The sequence below is a fragment of the Ruditapes philippinarum genome, unplaced genomic scaffold (assembly GCF_026571515.1).
Source record: "Ruditapes philippinarum isolate M1 unplaced genomic scaffold, ASM2657151v2 ctg633_1_1_1_1, whole genome shotgun sequence".
NCBI classification, from domain to species: domain Eukaryota; kingdom Metazoa; phylum Mollusca; class Bivalvia; order Venerida; family Veneridae; genus Ruditapes; species Ruditapes philippinarum.
The window spans coordinates 63224-78644 of record NW_026861215.1 but is presented as its reverse complement, the minus strand read 5'-3'; the positions used below and the strand labels follow the sequence as shown (position 1 = coordinate 78644).

At 32.9% G+C, this 15421-nt stretch overlaps 1 protein-coding gene across 1 annotated transcript; it reads right to left on the bottom strand.

The window, feature by feature from the left end:
- Positions 1 to 2472: 2472 nt before the first annotated feature.
- On the bottom strand, positions 2473 to 13867 carry LOC132714909 (uncharacterized). Its single transcript, XM_060697831.1, has 6 exons — positions 13717 to 13867; positions 6038 to 6301; positions 5580 to 5746; positions 4108 to 4258; positions 3335 to 3652; positions 2473 to 2731 (listed from the first exon to the last, which is right to left on the bottom strand). The coding sequence occupies exons 1-6, from the start codon at positions 13757 to 13759 to the stop codon at positions 2664 to 2666; spliced, it is 1011 nt and encodes a 336-aa protein (XP_060553814.1). The 5' UTR covers positions 13760 to 13867; the 3' UTR covers positions 2473 to 2663.
- Positions 13868 to 15421: the final 1554 nt, after the last annotated feature.

The window sequence follows — 15421 nt, the reverse complement described above, 5'->3', positions numbered from 1 at the left end:
AGAAATACTTATAAGGATCAATACTGTTATTTGAATTATGAAACAGTTGCATTTTTCGTACCTAAGACTTTTATCATGACACGCCTTGAAATATATTTAAAACTTAAATATACTTTAAATTAGCATAGATCTCATCATATGAATATGAGATGAGATGATATATGAATCAGCGTTCTTTGGGTATACCGTTCAGTTGACTACTCTAAGAATCAACAAAACTTGCGCTAAGATAAGTGGCATAAAGCATCATCTTGTGATCCTCTTCAAAATTTATTTAAATCGAATGACTGTTGTCAATATCGGCCCTAACCTGGGTATAGATTTGTATACACAAATATAATTTATCTTGTTTTGCGAAAATGATATGTAAATAGCTTAGATATTTTGCATCGAGCTTTGCCCTGTGGATATTTACATAAGTTATAAAAGTCATACTTCTGACGTTAACAATGAAACATAAGAATCTGACCTTTTCTGGCAATGTATCTCAGATGAGCGATGCAGGGCCATCATGGGTCTCTTGTTATCTATAAGTGTAGTATATTACTGTTTTCATGAATCATAAAACTGTTTATGCATGAGTTTACTGCGGTGATGAAATTTGTAGAACCATTTTGAAATTTCAGAATATCTATTCCAGTAAGCAAATAATTATGATATTTAATACAAACAGCTGTATGTGTTATGTAATAGTTATAGCACATGAAACGAGTTAGTTACGAGGATATAACACTGGGGCGACATTAACGGGTGTTTCTACTAAAAAAGGTCGAGGCTTCTGCTTCAAAATGTCGAGACTTTTAGGCCGATACTAATTTTTGCAGAAACATCCCGAAATGATGCCCAAGCCAGTGTTATACCCCCGTAACTAACGAGTTTCATACACTGTAGCTGTTTAATCACATTTCCGTTGTGGTTTTTCTTTTAATTGAAATCAGAAAAAAAAAAAAAACGAAAAAAAACTTTAAAAAAGAAACGTGCTTATCTCCCTCTTGTGCCCTTTCACTTTTTCACCTTTTCACTCCCATATATGCAGATAATATGAACTAATTCCAGCTAATGATGTCGCAGTTTAACTGATAGTTTGTGGATAAAGTTATTCGGATTCAAGACTTAAGGGCCTTTTCAGTAAAATTAATCCATTCAGCTTTTAATTCATAATACAATTCTTATTATAAACAATTTATTTTTTGGAAAATTTGCAAAAGATATTAAAGGAATATTGATTATTTTCAAAAAACATCAATTTTTTCACCTTAAACGGTAAAATAATGATACTAAAATAGAAATATCATGTAACTGTGTATGTACTTCATTTGGTGTAATTCCCCAGAGCTAAATCCGTAATGTACCGGAAAACGGTGTTTAGCTAGGTTTTCGAAAAGGTCAGGTTTAAAGTTTAAAACGTGAGCGGTAACTGAACGAGATATGGCAAAGCGCATGCTCGCGCACTGACTCCCGCTCTATCGAAATACTGCATATACGTATAGCGAAAGTTTGTAAGTGCTTCACCGACATTTGAAAACAGATTTACAAAAATAATGATATAAATGATGAATTAAATTTAAATATTCTATAAATATGACAATATTGACAATCTCTGCATCATTTTGTACTAAAAATTAATAAATTTCCTCCACGTGTTGAGCGATTGTAAAGCCCGCAATGCATTACCCGTAAAACAGTTGTGCGTTAATAAATTTGCCTACACAACCAAATAAATCTTGAATATTGCATCTTTGGTCATCTGTGAATAACTTATAATGGCTTCTTTTTTTATTGTGAAATTGAATTCATTATATTACCGTAACAATAAATTTCAAATACCTGCTTTTTAAATAAAAAAATGTAGATTTACAGCGGATTTTGTCATCGTCGTTGCGGACAGATAAACTGTACCTCTAAAAAATAAATTAGATGTTTGAATAATCAAAATAAACTTTAAATTTCCAATATCGGATAATACATTGAAAAGATGTAAGTATCCGTTGCGAACGAGCATTTACGCTAAGCGACGGTAAATTATCGATCGATGAACCTTCATCAGGTGCGTGACAAGATATTTAAGCATTTATATAGGGTTAACTGGGAGTCTCCGACCCCTGTAAAATAAATCCGTGGTTTAACCATCAATGACCTTGACTTTTACCCAAATGACCAAAGAAGATATGTTACTACTAAATATGTAGGACATCGGTAATTGAATATAGGCTATAAATCAGTATCAAAAGAATTTTTAAAAAAGTAGTATAAAGGGACATGATTAAAAAAAGGAGAACCTCAGTAGATATCTTATTTCTATAACTGTGTAATGGTTTATTTAAAGCAATATTATTTATCAGAAGGGGAGATAATTCAAAAATCTATTAGAAAAATATGTTTAAGCATAAAACACCCTTACAACTATTATCATACAAATGATTTATCGAATATATTATAATTGAATGAATACAACATAATATTAAAATGTTATACTGAGTATATATTTATTAACTTGCTAATATAATTGCATCAATTACAAAATCTGTATCAAAATAATATATCGCGATATTTAAAATGGGAATAATAGAGATACATTGGATTTACGAATATAAATTGATGTAAATAAAGTCATGAACATATTATAGTTTGTTTTTTTTAAAAGAGTATGTAATGTCGTTTCCTCAAACGATTGCGACAGCGACGCCAACAATAATCATAGTCATCCAGGCTGTAAAACTGTGACCACCAGCTGAAAAAGAAGAAAACACACAAGGTTGTTAATTATCATCCCACTGAATGTGTGATAATGTAAGATGTAAAATTAAATGTCAAGCCTTCGGAGGGCTTCATATCTTTTTGTATAATGTTACATTAGGTTTACAATCGTACATTTAAATACTTGATAAAAATATTCTTTATCACAGAAATAATACATGAACCATGTACTCAGCTAAAAAAAGAAAACACTTTCTTCTTCATCATACCATCACAGGCAATATTTTAAGCCATCGAAAGATGAGTCGGGATGTAAAATAAATCTATTTGTTAATTATTTTAGTTAAAAATGACCTTCCGAGCAGAGGCTTACAATTCGTAATTAAAGCAGACTAAGTACTTAAAGATATGACACTAGGAATTCTCATCCACAAGTCAATCATATACAACATAGACAATAGATATATGACCAAAATTACCTAATTTATTTAACCTTGCACGAAAGAAATACATGATTATACAAACAAATCACAATCCCTTATATCTCATTTTTATTAAGCACGCCTTACTGACCTTTATAACATATATCTGTTGGATATCGAATAGGTTGGGATTGCAAGATACTTTTGATACTCACATGTTTCTCTAAATGGTGTTAATAGAAAAGATTCACAGATCTCAGTTTGTACTTGTTCCGCACAACAGAAAGCCTTCTCTCCATCCTTAACATCATCTACGTTGATATCGAGAGATTGTGTTATATTTTTACCATGATAGTCCGCGTCAACAATGACTTTTTCATAGTTGCTTATGACCCTAAAATTATCGGAGGCTACATCATTATCCCCCTTATACCAGTTTAATACAGCTACTGGATTCGACGAATCGGTTGTGCAGTTTAGTGTCACGGTTTTACCATCTTTCTCTCCAGTTATGTTAACATATGTCGGTGGAACTGAAAATGGAAATGTGTAACATCGTTTCATTTCAGTTATTTTTCTATCATGACAAACTCGCGCATTTTTAAATGAAGTTTATCAGTCCAAGACTCCGTGTATAATATTTGTATGAATGTAAGACGAAAGAAACGCAAATCTTAAGTAAAACATGTATTATAATTTGAATGATCTTTTAATATGTATAATATTTTAACAGTTTGGGAGTTGTACAATGGGCGTGACCTGTTTTAAATTCGAAACAGTACATTATAATACTATAGATTTTAATAATAATTCAAATTTAAAACTTCTGCAGATTCTGTATAAGAGCCTGATAAGGTAAACGTTAGATACTCGTCACAAATTCTGGTCCTGCTAAAACCATTTAGAATATAAGGTATCAAGTACAATCAGAAACTGTGAATGTCTCCGAGCACGTTTAATAAAAAGGTTACATCAACGCCTGACTTACAGTAGAACTTATTTTCTGGAGATAACGTCATATAGGCCTCGGTGCCTTTGTACGAGAACTTGCAACTGTTTTCCTTGAGACCGTTATATTCCTTTGCCATTCCTAATGTTGCAATAGTGCTACACTTCATTCTATTTTGACGAGTTGGATCCTATGTTAAATATTGGAGTATCATTATTTAAAGCACATATATATAATTTGATTTTTAAACGCTATGTGGAGATAGATTTGAACTGAATGTGCCCGAATTTCGAGCATGTATTGCATACATAGCCGTAAATGTCTACAGCATCAAAATTATCAACGATTCACAAAAATTTGGAAACAAACTGATCATGTCACAAAGCATGTATTAATTTTGTCTCATCGCGTATCTGTTGAGAAACTCGAAACAATTTCTCTTTTCTTACAAAAAATGAATATGATAAAGATAAACTATGAGCTTAGAGATTACAATCGGAGGCTACAATAATCGCATGGTAGCGGGTGCTGCATCACTTGCACAGGAAACTAGTTTGATATTAGATATACATGTATATCAAACATAATTTTGACTCGTTATGTTTATCTCATTATTCCTGTTATTTGTAAAGCACATGTATGTCCTAAAATATTCTTGACATTTCTACAGTAGCTTGTTATACAATTATATAACTATATATATATTATTGTCGTGACATTCACATCATTAGCTACATTTATGACTTTTCTATAAGCGGCTTGTTAGTAATATGATAATTGCTTCTCCGTTCAATCTGATTAAATTGTATGCTCAAGTGATGACAAAGTTGGTATTTATAAGGGCATCATGATTATAGTAATTATATAAAAACCATTGTATCTTATGGCAAATCTATATGCGCATGCAATTTGAACGTATTCGTCATGACAAACTTAAACTGCCAAAGGTGAAATTTCAAAGGTGACTTTTTTATTTCAATAAATTTTATAGAAAAAAGATATCTAAGATTCAGTCTGATATATTGCAGATAATAGACTACAAATCAAACTTTGTTTTCATGTTACCTATAATCTCTTCATGTACTACCTAGTTTTTATTATTAAAAGAAGCGCGGTGAAAAGTTATTTAAAGACGAGTTGTTAGACTACATGTTTTGTACACTTTGGTTATTGCTATATAACTTCTGGTATATTTTCAACTTGTATTTCAAATCTATAGTGCATTTTATTATGCAGCTAGACACGATCTATCAATTAATTTCTGGTTTGACTAATTTTCAAAAGTTATTTAACATTTAAAATCTTGAAAAAAGTGATTCATCGGAAGCATTAAAAACAGCCAAACCACATGGAGATTGCAGACTCGGTTTGATTGAGTGTCGATTAAATTTAAAAAACACACACACATTTTAAAATATATATGAAGAATAAAGGAATACTTTGCTTCTAACTAAATACAAAGCGCAATTCAGATTCTCCATGATATAACATTTCAATAAAGCGGAACTTACTGGTCTGCAAGGATTGAATGTTGTGTGAGTAGGCGCACTATCAGGCACGATGTGCGAAACAATTTGAGGAACTATTTTACAAGGTGGGTTACTATGACATTCACAAGTGAACACTGCTGTTGTATTCTGTGGTGAAGCTACAGATATTTCGGCCCAAGCTGAAAAGTCTGAAAAAAATAACAAGGTGAAACTACAATATCACAAGGTTTTTTTTTTCCAAATCATCAAGTTAGCTTAAAAAATTATATTTTCGCAATGGTGCCAAAATAAATTGAAGTTTTCCTTTTTCACATATTTGCAAAAGTGCTATAAATCCTTTTCCGAAAAAAACATTTGTTTTGTTTTGGAGTAACTCATTATCACTCTCTTACATTAAATCTTAAACTCACTATAACAAATACATGGATTTAGTAATGCATTTATAACGTTTTAAAAATATTACAAATCAGTGTACATACGTTGAACATCAACTTCAGCGGTCTTGCTGTTACCATTATTATCTGAACACGTATAATTGCCGTCATGTTTTAACATTGCATTTTCAATCTTGAGATCTTTATTGTTCACCCACTCCACATCCGCTTCATTTATCGTTTGTCCGCTTGTAAGAGGGTCTGCTAGTCCACCTGGGCCAATCCATGTTGGATATTGGACGTTTAGGTCGCATGTTATAGTGACAGTAGAGTTTTCACGTACTTCTATTACAGCAGCATATGCAAACCCTAAAAAGAAACATAGTTAGAATAAAATTTACAGATTTATTGTAATTAATTTGATTTTTAATTATCTTAATATTTTGGGGCAATTATACAGATTTAAAAGTTTTGAAAAGAAAGAATACTTAGTGGCATTCATATAATTATGCAAGATTACAATTTATTTTCACTTAGTCAACATTTGATATACCATATTTTCATAGTTGGCGTAGTCACCCGTGAAAATATATAGTAAAAACGTTGGCCAGGTGTGAAAAATCGTAATAACATATTTTTAAAAGTATACATACTTTTTTTTACATAAATGTAAATTTCGGATTGGATGCAAATTTCGGGTAATGCACCATAAAAACTGCCATTATAGTATCTTAAGTGACTAAAAAATAATGCATCAGTTGATACATAATGGAAATGACGTAAACGTACAAAACAGACGTCTGCGTTAATAGACGCCACATTTGGCGCGTAAAAGAACGTTATAATATTACAATAAAACAAAACGTCTATAACTGTTTTATACAATAAAACATGTGCATGTATGTATAAACGTGATCAATTTATATAGCATATATAATTGTCGAAAAGAATTACATATAATGACTGGATCAAAAGATACATATATTTTCTTGGAGATAATCAAAACAAGTATGAAAATAACAGTTACTTGTGTGAAAGTATAGAATTTCGTAAAAACGTGCTATTATTGTAAAAAGGGAGATAATAATTCATCGCCATCATTCAGTATATCTTATATATCGAGTAAAATGTTTCTAACTTTAAAACCAATATGTCTCTTTTAAAAGTCTCCTCGTGTTATCATGAACTTTATCAATCGACATGAGGGAAGAGTGAATGATCTACGGAATTGAAATGAATTGAGATATTAGAAGAAAACTTGGGATTAATATATGTAAATTAAAAAAAACCTGAATCTTGGAAAAAATACGCCAAACTAAGTCCGACAAAGTCAGTAATATACTATGAGTGGTACGTATTTTCTTCCACTAATGATAAAACCTATCATTACACGGGGTAGCAAACATTAACATGTTTATTTAACAAATGTTTTATTCATCTTAAAAGTATTTAACTAAGTCATATACACATAATCAAAACTTATCATAATTCATATACAATCAGTGTAATAATAACATAAAATTTATTTAATATTACAGGTATTAATAACTTTTTTCTTCACGTATTACATTCATTTCTACATATATATCTTTGTCAGACATTAAAACAAAAGGTGCAATAATTTTTAAGCAATTGGTTATGTATTTAGACAAAAGTTATGAGTACACTAAGGCACCGATATGAATAGTTATAACTTGAGTCTTAAAATCATACTTAGGACTTTTCTTGAAACGCAGTTTTATCAGTTTTGAACTTACGACTTAAATCGGTCCTAAGTTTCTTGATGAAACGCACCCCATACATTGATAGACATCTATAGAGTGCATTTTTCCTCCGTTGATAATTTACTACCACATTTTACAGTATCAAGGAAGTATTTACAAGCAGCTATCCCATAATTGAAAACAATGCATGAATAAACAACAACATTTTTGCAATTGCCGCGATATTAAAAAACAAAGTAAATGTTATCACATGCAAGTGTCTTTCAACATTGAGTTAACCCTTTACCACATATATACGCGAAACAACGCACTTTTGATCCCCCCTTTTTTTAGGCCTGAAATAGTGAAAAATGTCCTATTTGGGCCCCAGACACAGGTTTTAGTTTGAGAAATGTTGCTAAAAAAAGTGCTCACTTTTTCGGCGCCGCCCCCATCCAAAAGATACATAAGGGGGTTGCTAGGGGGGATGTGCCCCCTTCTGTTTTGGGGGTTTGAAGGGGGGCGGAGTCCCCCTTATCGCCAAGAAAATTTTGAACTTGTGAGAGGCTTAAAATGACCCCAGGTCGATCATAAGGTAACGTGTAATCAATGCTGAAAAGCCTTTGACTCTATCTCAATCCCTTGAGAAGTTGCAGCACTTTAAAATAAATTTTGATGGAAAAAATCGAGGCAAAATAGTGATTTTTGGCAAATTTGAGATGTCCCCTCGTTGCCATGGTAACAGGAAATGTAAGACTGAGCATGTCGTTACAAAGGCAATGGTCCAGTCAACATTTGTGCCCAGTTTGATTAGTATTGAAGCATTTTTCATAGTTTCATAGCAGTTTGAAATTGTAAGAGGAGGCTTTTCAGTGAAAATGGCCATTTTTCACAATATGCTCAAGGGGGAAAGGGTTAATAAGTTGATGAAATGTAGTGCTTAATAAAAATAAATGTTATGTGTTGTCTGTTACTATTTAACTATATAGCCATTTACTATATAAAATATATACTTAATATAGAAAACGGGTGCTGCATAGTATTTTTTTTCATGATTAAGGAGTGATTTTTTATGATAATTTGACCATAATTGGCATGACAAATGTGCCGTATGCCTGTGGTGTTGGTGCGGCGAAAACTCACAGACTCACAAAAGCAAAACTTAAAATAAGAACAACACAACATTTGTATATATACTTGTAATACTTGTACCCTGTAACGCAGTTGAAACACTACTAATACATAAAAGAAAAAACAATATTCAGTGTACACACCGCATAAAGCATCCATAAAAACGCAGTGCAGCAAAAGTTAATGTAGTTATCGCATGGTATGGAACTTTTCCTTTGTTCTAACAAACCCATTATACTCAGTACACTTCAGTGAGCATTTGAAAACTGTATTGATATATAGCAGTACAGTTGTTTTCATTGATTCATATAGGGAAAGAACTCGACTGCTATATACCTTGTTCCTATCAATGTAGTTTTTTTTGTATTTTCCGATCACAAGATCAGTAAATACAAAGCTAACATCCACGGTCTAACACAAAATTTCCTCACAGACCTAACAACACAAAGTAGTTCTCACTCAAAACTGCTTAAGAACCAGCAATTTAAAAGAAAGAATCATTTTTAATGTAGGCATTTAACGAATTACAGTGCATTAAAAGTTAAGATAAGTCAGTAGAAATATGAGGTTACAATCACAAATTTCGCGGATGAATATCTTTTTACCCAATGAAAAATGTTCGACTATTTCCGTAAAAAGCTTTCTCAATGAAAATGCTATTTTTAACTATGTCGATTGCCGAATGCTCCAGAACGTAGTACACAAATAAATCTGACTGTCGAGTAGTGGAATATATACTTGTCGGACTGTTTTGTCGAGAAGATTTTCGCTAAATTATTTTCATCAGTGTTTAACATCATGTTTATAGTGAACAAAGTACCTCGAAATTAATAAGGATTACAAACACGAAATGGAAAATCTCAATTTTAGAATTATAATGTATTTGTTTTTATTCAAAATACATACGTATTACTTCACCGTGGTGCAGAGGTAGCGCGCTCATTTAGGGTGTGAGAGGCCTAAGGTTCAAATCCTCGTCGAGGCAACATTTTTTAAGTGTCTTATTTAAGGAAGTAGCCACGATATGCAAGGATAAAGTGTGGCTGTCATAAAAAAATGAAAAATGATTTTTTGATGTAACTCTAGGCATGCAAAATTCCTTATGTATCAATATCAAACTGTTATAGAAAAAAATCTAAACGCAGTCGCTGCGTAAGATGAATTATAGTATATAAAAATAAACATATACAGGAAAGATTAGAAAATACCACAGATCATGCAGCCCTTTGATTTTCACAGAGGCTCCAATGGGGCAGTGGTAACGAGCATTCTAAGTAGAAAAAAGAAAAAAAAAGAAAATGGAATCTATAAAATAAAATAGATAAATACAATGAAAAATATAAACAAAGATAATTAATGAAATGAAATTTACTCTCAATTAATTAAAGGTTCATCTGCTGAATGAATTATTTCCACTGAAAAAAAGCCTTTAATCTTGAATCAATATAATCCGTCTATAACAGAGGATGTCTTTTGTATATCTGTTTTGCGAGCAGCAAAAACAACTTGAAATCAAAGGGCTGCAACCTCTGTGGTATTTTCTGATCTTTGCAATCTAAATCATACTGACTATCTGTATGTATTTCTTATATAAGTTTATTTTTATATACTATAATTAATCTTACGCAGCGACTGCGTCTATAACAGTTTGAGATTGATACATATGGAATTTTGCATGACTAGAGTTGCATCAAAAAATCATTTTCATTTTTTATGACAGCCATACTTTATCCTTGCATATAGTGGCTACTTCCTTACAAAAGACACTTCAAAAAAAGAAAAGTTGCCTCGACGAGGATTTGAATCTTGGGCCTCTCACACCCTAAACGAGCGCGCTACCTCTGCACCACGACGAAGTTATACATATGTAGCTTGAATAATAACAAATACATTGTAATTCTAAATTGAGAATTTCCATTCCTACTAATTTCTAGGTATTTTCTTCAGTATAAAAATGTTGTTTAACACTGATGAAAATAATTAAGCGAAAATCTTCTCGCCAAAACAGTACGACATATATATATTCCACTACTCGACAGTCAGATTTATGTGTACTACGTTCTGGAGTATTCGGTAATCAACATAGCTAAAAATAGCATTATCATTGATTAAGCTTTACGGAAATAGCTGAACATTTTTCATTGGGTAAAAGATATTCATCCGCGAAATTTGTGATTGTAACCTCATATTTCTATTGACTACTCTAAACTTTTAATGCACTGTAATTCGTTAAATGCATACATTAAAAATTATTCTTTATTTTAAATTGCTTGTTTTTAAGCAGTTCTGAGCGAGAACTACTTTGTGTTGTTAGGTCTGTTAGAAAAATTTGTGTTAGACCGTGGATGTTAGCTATGTATTTACTGATCTTGCGATCAGAAAATACAAAAACTGCCTTATCATAACTGTAATCTAGCTTACGATTTATTTATTTATTTATTTCTATTACAAAAATGAAAACATTATGCCGTTGCGATAAAACAGTTATAGTATAACTATGAAACGCGTAAGTTACGGAAAAATTGTCTCGATCTGACGGCCTCGCCATTTTTAGCTCATCTGTCACAAAGTGACAGGGTGAGCTTTTGTGATCGCTTTTCGTCCGGCGTCCGTCCGTCCGTCGTTCGTCCGTCGTCCGTCCGTCGTCCGTCCGTCCGTAAACTTTTGCTTTAAATGACATCTCCTCATAAACCACTGAGCCAATTTCATCCAAACTTCACAGGAATGTTCCTTTGGTGGTCACCTTTAAAAATTCTTCAAAGAATTTAATTCCATGCAGAACTCTGGTTGCCATGGCAACCGAAAGAAAAATCTTTAAATATCTTCTTTTAAAGAACTGTAAGAGCTAGAGCTTAGATATTTGGCATGAAACATCTTCTAAAGAGTGTCTACCAAGTTTGTTCAAATAAAAGCCCTGGGGTCAAAATTGGCCCCGCCCAGAGGGGTCATTGATTTTCCCTATATGCATATAGTACAAACTTAAAAAATCTTCTTTTAAAGAACTGTAAGAGCTAGAGCTTAGATATTTGGCATGAAATATCTTCTAGTGAATGTCTACCAAGTTTGTTCAAATAAAACCTCTGGGGTCAAAATTGGCCCCGCCCCAGGGGGTCATTGATTTTCCCATATATGCATATAGTAAAAACTTAAAAAATCTTCTTTTAAAGAACCCAAAAAGCTAGAGCTGAGAAATTTAGCATGAAACATCTTCTAATGAGTGTCTACCAAGTTTGTTCAAATAAAAGCCCTGAGGTCAAAATTGGCCCTGCCCCAGGGGGTCATAGATTTTCCCTATATGCATATAGTAAAAACTTAAAAAATCTTCTTTTAAAGAACCCAAAGAGCTAGAGCTAAGATATTTGGCATGAAACATCTTCTAGTGAGTGTCTACCAAGTTTGTTCAAATAAAAACCCTGGGGTCAAAATTGGCCCCGCCCCAGGGGGTCATTGATTTTCCCATATATGCATATAGTAAAAACTTAAAAAATCTTCTTTTAAAGAACCGTAAGAGCTAGAGCTTAGATATTTGGCATGAAACATGTTCCAATGGGTGTCTACCAAGTTTGTTCAAATAAAAGCCCTGGGGTCAAAATTGGCCCCGCCCCAGGGGGTCATTGATTTTCCCTATATGCATATAGTAAAAACTTAAAAAATCTTCTTTTAAAGAACCCAAAGAGCTAGAGCTAAGATATTTAGCATGAAACATCTTCTAATGATTGTCTACCAAGTTTGTTCAAATAAAAGCCCTGAGGTCAAAATTGACCCTGCCCCAGGGGGTCATAGATTTTCCCTATATGCATATAGTAAAAACTTAAAAAATCTTCTTTTAAAGAACCCAAAGAGCTAGAGCTAAGATATTTGGCATGAAACATCTTCTAGTGAGTGTCTTCCAAGTTTGTTCAAATAAAAGCCCTGGGGTCAAAATTGGCCCCGCCCTGGGGTGTCATTGATTTTCCCTATATGCATATAGTAAAAACTTAAAAAATCTTCTTTTAAAGAACCCAAAGAGCTAGAGCTAAGATATTTAGCATGAAACATGTTCTAATGGGTGTCTACCAAGTATGTTCAAATAAAAGCCCTGGGGTCAAAACTGGCCCCGCCCCGGGGGTCATTGATTTTTCTTATATGTGTATAGCAAAAAACTTAAAAATCTTCTTTGAAAAAACCCAAATAGCTTTAGTTTAGATATTAAGCATGAAACATCTATAAGTAAATATCTACAAATTAAACCCCGGGGATCAAAACTGGCCCTGCCCCAGGGGTGTCATTGTTTTTAACTATATGTGTATAGTAAAAACTTAAAAAATCTTCTTTTAAAAACCCCAATGAGCTAGAACTTAGATGTTTAGCATGAAACATCTTCTTATGGGTGTCTACCAAGTCTGTTCAAATAAACAAATAAAAGCCCTTGGGTAAAAATTGGCCCGGGGGTGGGGGGGCTATATACAGGTGAGCGACCTCAGGGCCATCATGGCCCTCTTGTTTAGCAGTAACATCCCTTGATGTCGCCCCAGCTAGTGCTTTATCCTCGTATGTCAGAATTTAATGACAGATAATGATGATTGTTTATTGTATTTAACCTCATTATAACTATGCCAAAGATATGCAACCATATTTCTATTCTCAATCATGAATTCATTATCATTCTTTATCATCAGTTATTAATTTAGAATGGTGTTTAATACAATACAATACAAACCAAATAGGCAATAAAAATAATGAACCCGCCTACTTAATAAACAAACCTTAATGAGGCACTACAAATGGATGAGTACTGCCCGACATGTTTAAAGGTTTAACAATATTTGATAAAATGGAATATAAAAGTTATGTTAGAATAAATAAATTGACATACCTTTTGGATAATCATAATGCAAATAGCAATACTGTACCTCTTTTTGCACAGGTGATCTATATCCCTCTTTGTAAATATAGGTTTAAATAACTTACCAACTACATAAATCACAAAAATATTCACAGCGTTAAGTTTCATGTTTTCACCTGTATTCTTCTTCGGCGTTCAGTGTAATTTGAACAGCTCAGTGAATTTCTACCGTTTTAAACCAGTGGAACACAGGTATGCTTTAAATAAATTAAACATTCAATGTTAGTGATTTAGTGTTTAGAGTCATCTTCATACACCGGAACAAGCGCACCCATAGTTATAAAATTTCAAAATAAATAAATTTATAGCAGCAAACAAAAAAAATCGATTTATCAGTGTTCAAGAATGTAGTTTTTATTTCAGAAATACATGCAAGATACAGTATTGCTAATTGAATTATGAAATAGTTACACTTGTAACTCAAACTTTCATCATATCACGTTTTTAAATATATTGATAAAAGTGCTTTAAAACATAAATATGCTTTAACATGGATATCATCATATGTGCGTATGTGAACCGTAGAATAAGCTGTTATGAGTTAAAGCATCTAAAAGATTTGTTAGTCTTTTCAATGACATTTTATAACTGAATTGTTGGGAGAATTTTACTTGGCACTAGAAAAAATAGTCAGCTATTTTTAAGATCACAGGAGACAAGGTGCTAGCATATGAACTTTTCTGATACGAGTGTTGCTGTCGTTATCCACATTTTCTTTATAGAACAACAGCTCCTCGTTAACTACCTGATGTATTGTGGCATAACTTATTTAGAATGATTCTTAGGTGGTCTTCTACAAAAGATATAAAGTTTTAAGTGTGCCATATAAGTATGTCACAGGAGCTAAACAAGTCTTTATCAGAAGGCATACATTTTAACAGTTTTGCAGACCCAGAAAACACAAACCAAAACTCTGGATTGGACATAAGCCGCTTTCATGGAATGGCAATGAAGTGTTGCATTGAAGGTTCAATGATAACTGCCGTATAATCACATCTGCGGATGTTTTTAAATTCAAGATTGCACCATTTTCGTGTTCAAATGTTGAATCCTGCTTAAAGCCGTTGCTAGGGGAGGTGGACAGTATTTTGCACTTTCTAGTTCCGTCAATGAACAGGTTGTATCAAACTAAGCCTGTACAACTTTTAATTTTGGCGTTCTTTAGGGGTTCCGTTTTTCAAACTAAACTACTTGAGCTTAGATATTTGGGATGAAGCATCATCATTTGACCTTTTCAAAACTTATATAAATCAAACGACTAGGGTCAAAATTGGCCCTGCCCTGTATTACTCAATTTAAAAAGACGTGTATAGAAAAAGTAATTAAAATTCTCTTTTGCGAAACTACGATGGGCCCTTTGTCACTGGTTCTTGTTCCTGGGTCGTATGGGGTTGCATTCATTTAACGCCGCCTTTCATTGTTGATCTTGTTTGTCGTATTTTTTACCTTTCGGAAATCTATAAAAGATATATAAAAATCAGCAAGCAAAGTGATCCCTCGGAAGCATTAATCACAAAAAAAAACAAGAGAATTGCAGACTCGGTTTGATTAAGTCTGTTCATGGGGGATAATGAATACGTGCAACATCCCACATGCCCCCTAGCACTGGCTTGAGCGGTACTCAATTCTCATCACTTAGTCCGGATCCGGAGAACCAAAAATATAACAACACTGAAGTGAAGTACGGGACAACCTTTTACAGCTGCCACACAGCATCAGACACCTGTTGTTGTGAAGTATAAATATCCAAAAATCATAATGATCCATTGG